General features: G+C 41.0%; 1 protein-coding gene across 1 annotated transcript in view; it reads right to left on the reverse strand.

Moving 5' to 3' along the window:
• HPS1 (HPS1 biogenesis of lysosomal organelles complex 3 subunit 1) overlaps positions 1-16,934 on the reverse strand; it is a 946,304-nt gene that overhangs the window by 478,601 nt on the left and 450,769 nt on the right. The window contains exon 8 of the mRNA XM_044056829.1: positions 277-286. Coding sequence (XP_043912764.1) covers positions 277-286 — 10 coding nt within the window. The remainder of the gene's footprint in view (positions 1-276; positions 287-16,934) is intronic.

Here is a 16,934-nt window from a genome sequence, read left to right on the forward strand (position 1 = left end):
ACACTGCTGAGCTGTTCAAGACTGACTGTACTGAGCGTGGCGACAATAAAATATGAACCAGTGCTTGTCATAGTACTTTTACAAATATTTAAAATGGCCGAATTATGCTTGGCTCACCATTCTTAAACTGAATTTAATAGCAGCATGCAGGTCACACTGACAAACTGTACAGCTGTATATTCATATAATAAGAGATTTACTGAAACAAGCCGACTAAGCAGTAATGTGATATTATAAACATTTTCTTTAAAACACAGGTAGAATATTGCCTGGTACACTGCACTTCCTCAGCTGACTCAGATTACCAAACTGTCCAGTGCAGAAGTCCCGTTTATAGTTTCAAAACGTTGTCCTTGGATTAAAACATTCTTTTTCCGTATTGAAGCCTTCTTTGTCTGCAACATTGTCTTAAATCGAGAGAAAGCCAGTTTTCAGCAGGCCGAAATGTTCTTTCTTTGATAGGATAGTCTATAACTTTTTCTGCTATATTAGCCATGCTCATACAGAGAAAGCCAGTTCTCAGCATGCCAAAATGTTCTTTCATTGATAGGATAATTGTAACTTTTTCTGCTGTTAGTCATTTCCCTTTAGCATGAATATCTGTATAAATTCAACTGTTTAGGATATTTCAACAAGTCTCTATTGTTTTTGCCATTTGGTTAAAAAACATAATATTTTTTGTTCCACACAAACACATTTGTTAATTATGCTATTCTAAAAATTTATCATATTTTTTGTTTTACACAAGCTTATTTATTTAGGAAATCATTTAGAAATAAAATGTCATGCAAGCACATTTTTGTTATTTTTTTCCTGCATTTGCAGGCTCTGTATCTTTTATGCTATTTCTAAAAAACACAACCACTATGAGCGACAACAATTTTAGCAATATACGTTGTCACAGTGAGAAAAGCAGTTACGTTTTACCAAATCACATAAATGCCATTTCTATGAGGGAAAACCAGTTTTACTTTATATAACTATCCGTAATAATAAAGTAAAAATACTTGTAAACGGCTGGTTAAGCCAAGAGGTACATATGAAGAGTGGTGTAAGACAAGGATGTCCAATGAGTTATATTCTCTTTGCACTAATTATGAAAGTGATAGCATCTGAAAGAAATTACAAAATGAAGGAGGTGGGGTACATGATACCTAAAGGGTTAAGAATTCCAGTTCTGTTAAAATATGCAGACTACATTATAATAATTGCAAACAAAATTGGATAAAAGTAATAATTTGCACAAATCAGTGTCTAGAGATGATAGGGATGGCTTTAAATAAAGAGAAAAGTAAAGGTTTAAGTGATATAGTAAAGATCAAGGGTATATATATTTTACAATGAATGAATGAATGAATTGTTTGTAAGATGCAAGTAGAATTCAACTGGTAAACAGTAAAAGAAATAAAACAAACCTGTCTTTTCTACAGAACATACAAGTTATCATTCAGAAAAAAAGGCTTATTTGATAAATTCAGTACTGATGGGAAAACAGCATGCTTAGCAAATGTATTTATGCTGCCAATGGTATTTGAAAAGGAATTATTGCAGATAATGTTTTCATTTATATGGGTTCTAGGCTTAACCCATTAAAAAGAGGAGTTTTGTATGTAAAGGAGGCGGTTTAGTGCTAATTAGCCAAATGGTATATGCTGCTTCATTAAGTTTGTACAAAGTGTTAAAAGTGGATAAATGAAAAAGATGAAAGATTAGTAGCAAAACATTGTATAAATATAAGTATGATAAATGTTAAGGTATGGTAAAAAGAGAAAGTGTATAAATGAGGAAACAAAACATTAACAAGAAAAATATTTTTGTGGAAAATAAAAATTGAGGATATAGAAAAAATAGAAAAGGATGGCATAAGAAGGCAATGATAAAAAACATTAGCATGTAAAACCATGGGAAATTTAACAGATGAAAAAATAAAGCTATAAAAATAGGAAGCAAATGGTGTAATAAAGTAGAATGTCAAGATTTTTGTGGGAACTGGTAATACATAAACTGATATTATACCATGACCCCCCCAAAACGTGCACGGTGATTGGCCAGCGTGCACATTGTAAATCGAGTTATACTAATGGAAAAAGGTCCGGTCGCCCAGACTTTTTTCCATTAGTATAACTCTACTTTTAAAACACTGTCTCGCTATGTTAAATGGGTTTAACATAGCGAGACAGCTTTAAAATAAGCCACGGAGATCTCCGTTGCTTATTTTAGCTGTCTCATATGTTAAACTCCTTTAACATAGCGACACAGTGTGTAAAAAGCAACGGAAAAAGCAAGATCTCCGTTGCTTTTTACTGTTTCGCTATGTTAAATGGGTTTAACATAGCGAGACATTTTAAAATAAGCAACGGACATCTCCGTTGCTTATTTTAAAACTGTCTCGCTATATTAAACCCATTTAACATAGCGAAAACAGTAAAAAAAAAAGCAACGGAGGATCTTGCTTTCTCCATTGCTTTTGCCCACAGCTCTGATGTACTGCGCAGGCGCGCAGTACATCAGAACTGCCGCGGATGCCAGACATCTGCGGAAGGGCAGTAAACAGGCATTATACTATGCCATTATTTAAGAAAAGTAATAGTTTCTTTTCTTAAATAATGTCATGGTATAATAGCAATAACCCACTTCTGGGTGTGGGTAATGCTGTATTATACCATGACCCCCCCAAAACGTGCACGCTGATTGGCCAGCGTGCCCGTTGTAAATCGAGTTATACTAATGGAAAAAGGTCCGGTCGCCCGGACTTTTTTCCATTAGTATAACTCGTTTTTTTAAAACACTGTCTCGCTATGTTAAATGGGTTTAACATAGCGAGATCTCCGTTGTTTATTTTAAAGCTGTCTCACTATGTTAAACCCATTTAACATAGCGAGACAGTGTTTTAAAAAAAAGCAACGGAGAAAGCAAGATCTCCGTTGCTTTTTTTTTAGTGTATCGCTATGTTAAATGAGTTTAACATAGCGAGACAGTTTTAAAATAAGCAACGGAGATGTCCGTTGCTTATTTTAAAACTGTCTCGCTATGTTAAACTCATTTAACATAGCGAGACACTAAAAAAAAGCAACGGAGATCTTGCTTTCTCCGTTGCTTTTGTCCACAGCTCTGATGTACTGCGCAGTACATCAGAAATGCCGCGGATGCCAGACATCTGCGGAAGGGCAGTAAACAGGCATTATACTATGCCATTATTTAAGAAAAGTAACAGTTTATTTTCTTAAATAATGTCATGGTATAATAGCAATAACCCACTTCTGGGTGTGGGTAATGCTAAATTTACCCACGGTTGGCTTTGTTTGGTCCTCGGGCCGCCTCGGGACCAAACCACGCCAACCGTGGGTAAATTTAGCATTACCCACACCCAGGCGTGGGTTATTGCTATATTTACCCACGGTTGGCTTTGTTTGGTAAACCACGCCAACCGTGGGTAAATCCAGCATTACCCACACCCAGGCGTGGGTTATTGCTATAGTAATAAATATGCCATTTAAGAAGAAAAGTAATAGAATATGTTTACATTGTCAAGAAGAAACTATAGAACATGTGTTTTTGAAATATGAAAAGAATAAAAAAAATTGAGGAGAAAACTATGTTGTGTCTTTCGGCTTTTCCCGGTTAGGCGTCGCCACAGCGGAACTCCGGTCCGCTAATGATTGGCAGTAGATTTTCATGTGCTAGCTTGCCGGCTCTAACGCACAACCTTCAACGAAGGAACGCCTATTCACGCATGCTGCCACACAAGATGCTCTGAGAATCGAACGGGCAACGTCTAATTGCGAGGCGACAACGCTACCGCAGCACCACCACCGCAGTATAGAGGAAAACTATGTAAAGAAGATTTTTTTTGAAATCAAAAAAGCAGTGGATAAAATGCACAAGGATATGATTAAATATGGATAATATAAGAATGTAAGTAAAGAATATGTTAAATAAATCGATAACTAGATAAAAGAAGTTATGTACTAACCATAATGTTCCATATTTGTTGTCCATCTCGCCTTCAATCTTTGCTGGTTGGGGTTCTGAATTGATCTGTTCCAACTCAGCCTTTACACAAGCTGGAGAGCTTCCACTGGATCAAGGCTATACCCTATCCCATCATGCTTAGGGAAGATTACCCAGATCTTGTTTGTAATTACTAAGCTGAATAGAAATCATATACACATGTTCAAGGTATGTTTACAGACATATGTCCCACAAGACAAAGAATGGAATCAGAGAACATGAATTCCACATCCAATAAAGAACTCTCGACCCTCCGGGAGCGAAGGATGGGGGAAGGAGGGTGGGACGCAAGAATGAAGGTGAGACAGATAAACATGGAACGTTATGGTCAGTACATAACTTCTTTATGTTATGATGTCCTATCTCACCTTCATTCTTTGCTGGTTGGTACAGCGTCCCTAGCACCTTCTTTCTGGGTGGCTCAAAGGAACAAACTCTTCAGAACAGTGGATCCAAAGGAAGCCCTGTTCCGGGAAGCCACGTCTACTTTGTAATGAGTAATAAAGGTACGAGGTTTAACCCATCTCGCTGCAGCATAAACTGAATCCATAGGTAACCTAGTCTGAACAGCAGTCGTGGTTGCAATAGCTCTTGTTGAGTGACCCTTAATTTTTCCAGGCAGTTGTCTATTTTGAGAAGTGTATGAATAGGTGATAGTATCAGTAATCAGCCATTTTGACAGTGACCTATGATATTGGAGCACCCTTATTTTTATCTGAAAAGGATACGAATAATTGATCAGATTTCCGAATTCCTTTGTTCCGTGTAGGTAAAAACAAAGCTGCCCGTGTACATCCAATTATTATTTATATTCTGCCTTGTTGCCATAATTCGGGAAGAAAACAGGCAGATCAATGAATTTACTTAAGTTACTCTCAGAACAAACTTTGGGTATAAAGGATGGATTGGTTCTAAGGGAGACTATCTTTATGGAAAATTAGGTAGGGATAGTGTACGGATAATGCTTGAAGTTCTGATACCCTCTAGCTGAAGTGATGGCCACCAAAAGGACTGTTTTCCAAGTTAGGAACTTTAGATGACAAGAAGAAGCTGGTTCATATGGTGGTAGGATTAAGGCGGATAATACTAGATTGAGGTCCCAAGGAGCTGGTGGTTCTTTTATTGGAGGCCTTAGTAAAAAGGTACCTCTCAAAGCCTTGCACAGTCTGGGAGACATTTTTGATCCCATATCTCCTATGTGGTAGTTGGATATGGCGGCTAGTTGAACTCGTATGGTAGCTGCTGCTGCCCCTTCATTAAAAAGTTCTGCCAAGAAGTCTAAGATGGATGTTACGGGGGCTGTGAAAGGATCAATATGATTGCTGGAACACCACCAAGAGAATCTTTTCCACTTGCTAGCATAAAGTTTCCTAGTTGTGGTCTTATGGGATGAAACCAGGATGTGTTTTACAGCAGGGGATATATCTGGAAGCCTGGCTAAGATAGGAAGTGAAGCAGCCAAGCTGTCAATTTGAGGGTTTGGATCGAGGGATGGTGTGCCCCTGACTGATGCATTAGGAGGTCTGGCACTGGGTCCAGAATCCATGGCTCCTCTAGTAGATGGGACCAAAGGAAGGGGAACCAAATTTAATTACGTCAGTATAGGGCGATGAGTATTAACCTGCATCTCAACAACTGGCTTTCTGGAGAACTTTTGGGATTAACAGGACGGAGCAAAAGCATAAAGAAGACCTGGGGGCCAATCGTGTACAAGTGCATCCCTGGATCAGGGCAAAGTAGCTGCGGCATTTGGTGTTCATGGATGTGGCAAACAGGTCTCAGCAAGGCTGGCCCCACTTATGAAAAATCGGTTTCGCAATTTCCCGTTTCAGGAACCACTCGTGAGGCATTAGAATAGCTTTGCTTAGCTTGTCCGCTATTACGCTGGATTTCCCTGGGATATGAGTGGCTATCAAAAAGCGTTGGGAAGAGACTGCCTATTGCCATACTCTGACTCTCTCGACACAGCGGGTAAGATCTGGTTCTGCCTTGATTATATAAAACAAAAAATTGGCAGGCAACAATAATTCTTAAACTTTCATGGCTAGCGCTTATGTCAAGTATTCTTACACTCAACTTCATCACAGATGAAGTTGAGTGTAAGAATACTTGAAAGCGCTAACCATGAAAGTTTAAGAATTACTGTTGCCTGCCTATTTTTTGTTGGTTTTCAGTAGTTTGTTTGCAATTCGACTCTACGCTTGTTTGTTTATATGCCACACGACCGACATATTGTCCGTCTGGACTGCAAGCATTCCTAGTGGAAGGGAGTTCTGGAATGCCTGCAACGCCAAGATCACCGCTCTCATCTCTAGGACACTGATATGCAAGTGGTATTCGTATTCCTACCAAATTCCTTGGAAGTCTTTCCCACATAATCATCCACCGTATCTGGGAAACGTCCATGGTCAGTGTAGCTACTGGTTGTGGGAGAGTGGTCTACCTAGAACTACCTGGGTGGACTGAAGCCACCAACTCAGGTCTCTCTTGCATGAATTGTAATGATAATCTTGTGGAACATGGGTAACTCCTGCATGGACCATTCAGTAAAAAGTAACCACTGGTGGACTCTCGTGTGTAAACGTGGAAGAGGTACCAGAGGTATAGCTGCTGCCATGATACCCAAAACCTTCAGGACAATCTTTGCCTGTACTTTTTTTGTCAGCAGATTGGGCACTTGATGACGTAGTGTTTGCACCCTGTCGTGAGGAAGTTTTGCTACCATGTCTTTTGTGTTTAAGTCTGCTCCTATGAATATATGTTGTGATGGCAACATGGCAGACTTTTCGAAATTTATTGTAATACCCAGCTGTGAACACAGGTGAATAGTGGTGTCTCCTGCTTTGATTAATAGGTGCTCGGTGGTGGCAGTTAGGAGCCAGTCGTCTATGTATGAAAACACACTGAATCCTAGATGTCTCACATGAGCCATGACCACTGCCATGCATTTGAACACTCTGAGGGCTGTAGTGAGACCAAGGGCAGAGCTTGAAATTGATGACCGTCTCCCAGTCAAAAGCGTAGGTGTTTCCTGGATTGCCTGTACATTTTTATGTGGTAGTACGCATCCTGGAGATCTATCGAGAAAATCCAATTATAGTATCGACTGCATTGTCACCATACAGAACTTTGATTTTTTTTACGGACTTGCTTAGTCTGCTAAGATCCAAAATGGACCTCCAGTCCCCTGTCTTTTTTAAAACTTAAAACTAAAAAGAACCTCGAGTAAGCTCCAGATTCAATTTGGTCTGCGGGGACGTTTTCGATGACTCTTTTGTTTAGCAACCTTTCAACGTCTAGGGTTGCCTGATCCCTCTGACTGGGTAGAATGTCTGAGACTGATATTTTTTCCTAAGGTAAGGGAGGAGAAGGGTATGTTGTAGCCTCTGGATATTATCGTTTGTACCCATTTGTCTTGTGTAATATTTAGCCAGGCATTTGAGTACAGTGACAATCGACCCCCGATTGCATCCAGAGGTGGACAGATGGGCCTTCTTTCAGGAGCATTGGAAGGGCCTACCAGAGAATGTATCTCTGTCACCCTAGTTTTGCGGACTCCCTCTGCCGCGAGGTTGGTGTCTTCCATTACTGTTTCCCCCTCTGCCCCTGGGGGCAGAATCACCAAGTGAGTCTGGAAAAACTTTGGGCTTTATGGAACCACATCTTTCCCCCCTTTTGGTCCTTGGAATAAGGCCTGGTAGTTAGGGAAAAATGTACTACCACAGCAGAAAGAGTCTTGCCCTCCTGCTCGCACCTGGTCAGAGTTTCTTTCACTTTTGAGCCGAACAAAGACGAGCCATCAAATGGGGCGTTAACAAAGGAAGACTTAAAGGGCTCTGCAAACTCGCATAGGTGCATCCAAAAGTGTCTCCTTAGGGAGATACCTGTACCCACTGCTCTACTCGCTCCATTGGCTGCATAAGGTACAACCTACATGGAAGAGTTGACCACAGAATTTAAGGTAGCAAGCTGAGTGGTCACCTTGTCTGAAAGCCTAGCTGTAGAACCTTGGAGGGTATCATCTAACTCCTTCAGGAAATCCCTCTGAAATCTAGTAAAACGAGTCAAATAGTTCAGTGACCTGAGTGTAAAGGCTGCTGACAAAAACAGAAGCTTTCCGTATCTGTCCATCGTGTGAGATTCCTTATTCGGTGGATGGACAGATGAGGATGTCTCAGACAATTCCTTTTTGGTGGCTTCTGTCACCACCATAACATCTACTGGGATACCTTTGGACAAAAATTCCTCGGCAGAGGGGGCAGTAATAAATTTGTTGGGCCTCCTCGGAACGGGTTCCACAGATTCTGAAAAGCCCCCGACTTTCAATTGACTATGTTAAGGAGCTGGTCGAAAGGCGGAGTCACCCAAGAGGTAGAGGGGTGAGACAGGAAAGCCACCAGGTACATGGACTCATCCTCAGAAGTGTTGGACTTCCAGCTACCTCTCTACGGGTCTCTAGGATGTCTGCAAAGGAGACATTCTCAGAGGATGACCATGGGGACCCTTCTGAATCATCTAGATCTATGTCTGAAGTGACAGAGTCTAGATGTTTCCTTTTACATGCTCGATTCCAATGGACCTCTCCAGAGGGATACCCTGGGGAGGTTTCAGAAGAGATGGTTTCGCCCACTGGGATGTCCTGGGACATCGGGTGTCTACATCTAGGGGGGAGGGATGATAGAGAAGCAGACTCCAGCACTTTTGGGGGAAGAGTGCTTGGATCAGAGAGTGGAGTCATCTGGGGTGACAGCACTCTCCTCATGACCTCGAAAGCACCATGACCTCATTCTAAGGGAGCTCCAAGCTAAGAACTAGAAGACTGCCCCTGAACTAAGGCCGTAGGCTCCAAAGCCGATGTAGGCGCCGAGCTAACCCACGCCGAGGCCCCAAGAGGTAGATTCGGATCAGAACGCTGCCTGACCAGACCATCCTCTCTGGACCCGATGGGGTAGTGTCGGCCCCTAGACCCCTCGCTAGACGATGGCACAGAGGATGTCAGAGCGGAAGTCGAGACTGAAGATCCTGGATCAGGTTTCGGCCCAGATGGTTCCACTACTATCAAATCCAAGCACTCCAGCTCTGAAGCCACAACTTGGGTTGGAGGAGGAATTGGTATGGGGGTAGTGATGGTTGTCTGAGCCAACTCCAGTCTGGGAGGGCTTGAAAGGATCTTGGCCAGCGCCGGTGTCCGTAGTAGCCACCTGACCACCCACTCCACGTCGTGGTCTGACAGGCTCCTGCAGGATTGAGAGGATGGAGCCGAAGATCTGGCTGACTGCAGTATGGGTGAATGTAGTACTGACGAGACCAGTTCCAATAAAGGGGACCAGCTCAGACTATGACACTCTACGGTTCCAAAATAACCAGTGGAGTCGAAGAGACAGATTTTTTTTCGGGCGCGAAAGCCTTCAGTTCAGTGGATGAGTCTTTTGTCTGCTTCTTCGTCGGTTCAGATACTGGCACTGAGGAAGAAGCTCTTTTTGAAGATTTGTCCAATTTTGGTGATTGAGACTGTGATGGTTTAGAGGAACTCAGTTTCCCTTCAACTGCCTCAGAAAAAGGAACTTTAAGTAGACCCCTAACAATGAGTTTATTTTTCTTCTCCATTAAAATTCTGGAGGTAAATACGTGACAAACTGCACACAATTCCTGCAGATGGACAGCACCCAAACAGTACATGCAGTTGGTCTGTCCATCTGTTAAGGACATTTTCTGGCTACATCATTCACACTTTTTGACGTCAGAAGGCTTTGATTCTTTATTATCTTTGTACATGACTAACTGTAAATTTTAACTATGAAAAAAAAAACTTACAACAACAAAGTTTTTTTTTTTTTTTTTTTTAAAACAATAACCAACAAGAACAAGAACTTTAGAAAAGGACCAGAGGAGAAGTCTCTAAGTTAAATGACAATCTCCTCTGGTAAGAGAAGTCTCTAATTTAAATGACAACTCCTAAATTGAGGAAAGGACAGATGGAAAGGGGAAAGGAAGCCCTCTAATTTAATGGGTTGATGCAAGGAGCCCTCTAACAAACTCCTTGGCGAAAAATAGGAAGGGAAATAAGATAATTTAAATAACAAAACTCCAACAAAATCTCTAACTAAAACGAGTTTGGGCACGAGACAGGGTAGGAAAAAGGCCTAACAAAAGACGATGGCCAGCAACACACAAACAGCAAATCGAAACAAATTCAATAGAAAGGAAGTAATACTAATACTAGTAAGACACAATTAGCCGAAAAACAGTAATTTTGTATCCAATAAGAAAAGAAGTTTTAATATTTGGCCTGGAGCCTAGCAAGAAGCACCCGATCTAGTTTAGTGGCAAACGAGATATGGGTAATCTTCCCTAGGCATGATGAGACAGGGTATATCCTTGAGCCAGTGGAAGCTCTCGAGCTTTAGTAAAGGCCAAGTCGGAACAGATGACTGGTTCTGAACCCCAACCAGCAAAGAATGAAGGCAAGATATAACAATTATTTTATGTTATATGGAATGAAAGGATGAATGAAATTATGTTTAATGGAAAATGGATTTTAGCAACAATATTAAGTAAAATCAGATGGTGGTTATGGAAAAAGGAGTGGGGGGGGGGTCTAACAGTGATGAAAATTTAGTATGATTGTGTAAACATATTTGTATAGTTTTAAGTTGTATAGCTATAAATTTGTAACTTGTAAATATTTTAAAATATGTGAATATTTTGTAAAGAACAGTTATTCTGTATATAAAGGACCAAAGTCGTTTTGAAAGGTGCCATGGGATCTTTTACATCCATCTGAGCTACCAGCAACTCAAGCTGTTTAATATCTCATCCAAAGGATGACATACGCAGGTGTGCAACACTAACCTCAATCTACTTGGTATATGAATAGAACCCACAGCCTTATGCACCAAAAGATAGTCCGATACCTGTTGCACCACTGACACTTATGTGAAGCCTAGTCATCTGGTACCTTTCAGCTGGGTAAAATGTTGCTCACTTAACACTTAATGTGTATTCTCCACTTTATGTGATGCACACCTCACTATACACATTTGCATTTGTCACACCTTTGCCTATGCAGCCCAAAATTCTTCTAGTTATTGAATACGGTACTTTATGGTCTTAAAAATCAGCCAGCATGACTACATCAAAATGCCTTGTTGTTTTGCACCTCCTGGAACTCTTCCTCTTTCAGTAGGAATCTCCCATAGACTTGTAACATCATGACTATAATTCTGCATCCTTTTAAACTTATAGTACTTTACACTGTTCTTCCTCAGACCCAGCACCTTGAATGCACCACTTTGGAGCACAAGTTGGTATGTTATATCCAGGTTGAGAATGAAATGGGTCCAATGGGATCAGTGCACTACCCCTGTTAACAAATTCAAAATAAAATATAAATTATGTAGTTAATGGTGCAGCAATGAGTCCAAAGAAAAGTAACAACCTGCCTTCTTTTTATGGTATGCCTTTCCAGAGTCCTGTGCACTGCAAAGGGCATCCTGCGGTGCCACTTACTAAATTCCTGCTACAGTGATACCAATTTTTTCCTGGTAACACTGGTAGCCGCAGCTATAAACCCTTCTGCATTTACATGCAATGCAAGATGACCTGGATTCTCTCTACATCTGTCTTCAGATTACTACAACTAGGCTTGCAGACAGTCAGCTGTTCTGCTCATGATAAACTGTGTGTGTGTGTGTGTGTGTGTGTGTGTGTGTGTGTGTTTGTGCGCGCGTTCGTGCGTGCATGTGCATATTCTATGCATTAGATGAGGTTGTTCTGACGACATCACCTTTCCCTGAATGCTCCTTCAGCTTCACCACAAGCCTGGTGCTAGACTAAACTGAGTAATTTCGCTTTCGTCCCCTGACCTTTTCTCGGTAGGGGTATTGCACAGTCATAAGCACCACTCAAATGCATCATACCTCAACGGAGAACCTCACTATTGCGATTAAGTGAGCTCCCAGCTGGATCCATAGTTTTTCAGTTGCTGTGGGAAGGAGCTGAAAAGGGAAGTCCTACAAAGTGCTGGACATAAATACCAAGGGTAACTACAGGGATCACAGATTCAAATAAAAGGAAACACTTACCTACTCCATCCACAACAGTATACTGCCCACATGATATGACTTCTATAGGTCACTAGCAAGCAGAAATACTTTCATTTAAGAAATAAATACTCTTCACTAACCTTCATTTAACTATGCTTTAACTTGGCATTTTTCCAGACATGATCCAGCCACAAGGGCAATAGCATATGAAACATGTATGGGGAGTCTGGGGCAATCAACTCAAATGCTTTATGGAGGTGAAGGAAATAAAGCATTTGGAGGAAAACAAACAAACCTTGAGTAAACCAGAAATGGTACTGCTTATCCTCCCCCACCTTCAGGTTTCCTTTAACCCTCCCGTTACATCTAATCAGAACTCTGTACCTATGGAAAGGGGACATGAACTCTGACATTTATTTACACAGTTCCCCTAGACGTAGTCAACGATTGAAGGAACAGCAAACTAACAACCTAAACAATGGCGTGGTTTTTCAGAAGTGTTTCAACCAACAACCTAACGAGGAAATCCAAAGGCAGCAACACTCGCCGGAACAAGAGGAACAACCGGAGCAGATAGTAACTGGAGACCACTGTAATTCACCTGGGGGAATTTTACCCCGGATTACTACAAATAGCACAGGTGATTTTAAAATTTACAACTTCACCGATGTTCATGTTTCTGATGACCTGATTGACTTGTTGGCTAAAGGTTTGTCCTTTGTGCCCTCTAAACATTTGAATCTTGCTGAAACTATACTTGATTTAAAACTATTTGTACGGAAACTGAATTTGCATTGTTTATTAGGTAATTCCTTTTCTGATATGTCTGAGTTTCATATTTCCAGTACCTTTAATCCACCACTTCGCCATTCTATAAGTTTTTTTGAAAAAATATGTGAAGTGGATAAGGAATATTTGTTCTACTGAGTTTAGATTTAATAACTGGAAAAGGTTTAATGTATCTGGAAGTCAAATTGAGGCCTTGAAGTTTTTCAAGTTACAAAACATCCGTGTACTTAAGCCTGATAAAGGCGGTGGTCGTATTGACTGCTGAGGATGTTTATTGTAACAAAATGTTAGACATCCTTAATTCTGATAAGTACGAAAAGGCATCTGGGAATGAGTTGAATGGTGCATATCAACGTATTAGGTCTTTATTAAACGACTTATTTATTGATGGAATGATTTCTTCAGAAATGTAGAATTATATAACTATTCCATCTCCTGTAACTCACACCATTTTTGGTTTACCCAAGCTTCACAAGGATTTCAATAATCTTCCATTCCGTCCTATAGTTGACTGACGGATGGAACGGCATTGCCTATGGGTGCGCAAAGGTAGTTGACACCAAGTTAAGGAAACATCTTTCTGGTCAGACCCATATTTGTTGTGATTCATGGTATATTTTGGATTCCATTAATAACTTGAATTACTGCGACAATTACAACCTTTTGACCATTGATATATGTGACTTGTACACCTGCATCCCTCACAACCTAGATACTGCTTAGGGTAAGGGAATTTTTACTTACGGCTGGAGTTGAAGGTAAAGAAATCGACCTGACTGAATACCTTTTAGATATTGTTTTGGCCAACAACTTTATTTTCTTTGGTGGGGATATTTTCCACCAGAAGTCTGGTATTGCCATGGGTTCTCCCTGTGGAGGCAGTTTTTCTAATTGCGTTATGGCCCACTGGGAGAACACCTTGCTTTTTAAACACAATTTATATATTAAGCATGTTGTTTGGTACTCTCGTTATCTTGACAATTTATTTTTAATGTTTAAAGGGAATGAAATTGATGCCTGCAACTTAGTTTCTAGCATTACAGAACTCACTGACTTCTTAAAGTATACTTATGTGCTTGACAATAACAGTATTAATTATTTGGATGTTTGTCTTAGTAAGGATTTCAATAATGCTCTCTTTACAACCAGAATATATAGGAAACCCATTTATTCTAACTGTTTTCTTCATTTTGAGAGTTCACATCCTCTTTTTCAAAAACGATCCGTGGTCAAGGGACAGCTAAGTGAGGGCTGCCTGTATGACAAACTTGGACCACGACTTTTTGAATGAGTGTGAACTCTTGATGAATATGTTTTTTTGCACGTGGGTATTCCCACAATATGATTCATGAATCGATTGATGAAGTTTGTACCAAATGGAAAAATGGTTGGTTTAGGCCTATTTTAATGAACAGTTTGACCACTGTTAATGAAGGGCCTTCAGAATTTCTGGTTGACAATAATGTGCCTGGGGTGCATGACTATGCTACTTTCTCTTTGATTTTCAGCACCCCTTTTTCTTCTGATGCAGTGCAAGATAGGCACATTTTATTTAAGAATTGGGCGTTTTTAACAGATGACCCTTACCTTAGAAATAAAGTTCCAAAGACTCATAAAATTGTGTATAAAAGTGGTATTAACCTCAAAAACATGGTTGAAAACAAAACACGTAACCCCCTTTAGACCATCTGGGGGTGTGTGTATAAATATGGTTGTTGTAACCAGTGTAAGCATGTTAAGACATCTAACAAATTTACAATCCGTAATGTGGAGTATCATGTAAAAGGGATATTAACTGTAATAGTGCAGGAGTTGCATATTTGGCTGAATGCCAACGGTGTTCCCAATATCATATTGGTAAGATGGAATGCCATTTAAAACAAAGGATTTATGAACACCAATACTGTAGGTTCATAGGTAGGTACTAGGCTATCGTCCCTCAGGTCTATACAAGCCCAGCCAAAAAGGTACCATGGCTTTTGCCACCCAAGAAAATTATTTTCCTGTACCACTGTCGAGCAGAGCCACAGAGGTGATCCCCGGGGTGAATTTTCGATTTCCCATCCAATCATCAAAGATTCTTCTTGAAGAGTGCTAATGAGGAGCTTTGTTTGATATAGATAGGTAGTTTATTCCAGAGTATGGGAAGTCTCCGGGACAGGAATCTATCCCTCTGGCATGTTCTATTTATTGTGGTGACAAGGTTTAGGTCCCTAGAGCGTATAGCTAGGAGGGATTGGGATTTCTTTAAGAGGAGCATGTCCAACAGCTCTGAGTTTGACATAGCTTTGTATGTTAGGCAGAGATCACCTCTTAGTAGGCGATATGCGATGGAATAAAGCAGGAGTTTTTTGAGACTGTCTGCATAGAGCATCTGTTTGAGGCCGGTAATCCTCTTTGTGAGGTATTTCTGCAGCCTTTCCAGTTGTTGTAGATGTCTTGTGAGGTACATACCAAAACGGGCATTGTACTCTATAATGGGTCTAATGAGTGATGAGTAGAGAGGAACAATGACATCTTTTTTTCTGGATGAGAAACGTTTTGTGATTAGGTGTGCCACGTAGAAGGATTTCCTGACTACTGTGGCGATGTGATTATCAAAGGAGAGACTACTGTCCACCTGTGTCCCAAGGTCTCACACTTTCAGTGTTAAGTATACTACTGCCTATGTTGTAGTTCATGGGTACAGAGTTTTTACCAAAGAGGATGACAATGCACTTTTTGGCATCGAGCTTGAGGCCATGGCTTTGACACCAGGCATCTGTCTCAGTGAGGCCCTTTTGTAGGATGCCCACATCATTAGGAGTTTTGATTATGTCTCCTAGTTTGCAGTCATCTGCGAACTTAGTTAGCCAAACACCTTCTGTGTTAGCCTGTACTTCAGAGAAGTAGATACCAAACAGGAGAGGACCCAGGACTGAACCCTGTGGTACTCCACTTCTCACTGGTCTGAAGTCTGATTTGGAATCTGCTACTTTCACAGTGTGGGTTCTGTCAGTGAGCCAGCTGGCAACCCATCTTGTGACATAGGGATTTATACCTAGTTTAGTGAGTTTATCTATAATTCCAGAGTGGGGGATGGTGTCGAAAGCCTTGGCAAGATCTGTGTGAACCACCTTACCCTTGTCAACGGCTTTGGTGACTGCTTCAAAGAAGTCTATCAGGTTAAGGAGACAATCTGCCTTTTACAAACCCAAACTGGGTGGAGTCCAGAGTTCGGAGATTACCAATGTCTTTGTTTATAAGTTCCATGATAATATGTTCCATGGCCTTGCAGACCAGGCTCGTCAGGCTAATGGGGCAGTAGTTCCCAAAGTCCATGGTGGCTCCCCCCTTGTGGAGTGGGAGAACCGTCGCTGTGCGCCATTCAGCAGGCACAAAGCCTGAGGTGAGGCTATGACTGAACATGGTACTTAGGTGGGGTGCCAGTTTGTTCTGTGGTTCGTGTAGAATGCAGCCTAGGATGTTGCCTGGTCCCATGGATGCTGTGTTCTTGGCTTTGGCGAGTCTGGTTCTTACCTGTGCAGCCATGATTACAGGAACTTTGCATTCTTCCGGTATAGAGATAGGCTCTTTAGGGTGTGAGAGGGGGGGTAAAGTTAGCACTGAACCTATTTGACAGGATGTTGGCAATATCAGTTGGGTCTGTATATTTAGTGCCATTGTGCTGTAACTCCGAGCAGATCTGAGTGTTGCCATTGAGATTCTTGACATAGCTATAAAATGCTTTGTGGTTGTCTTTAGAATCAGTGGCGATTTTGTTTTCGTAACTAGCTTTGAAGGATTTTATCAGGGATGGCAGCTTCTTACTGAGGCTGACCAGGGAGCTCCTCCACTCATGGGATTTTACTCTGTTTTGCAAAAGTTTCTTCCTTCTGTTGTACAGTTTGTTTATGGCAGGGGACCACCAGATTGGCTTCCTTTTTTTGGAGGATAGTGTCTTGGTTCTGTTTGGGATAGCATGATCCATGCACTCATGTAAGTGCTTATAAAGTGCAATTGTGTAGGATTCGGTAGTCGTAACTGTATTGTCCATCTGCATGGGTGTCATGAAGTTCACCACTTCTGTCTTAAGAAGCATGAAGTTGG

Source organism: Protopterus annectens, chromosome 14.part0 (assembly GCF_019279795.1).
Source record: "Protopterus annectens isolate FY-2018-M chromosome 14.part0, PAN1.0, whole genome shotgun sequence".
Lineage (NCBI taxonomy): Eukaryota > Metazoa > Chordata > Ceratodontiformes > Protopteridae > Protopterus > Protopterus annectens.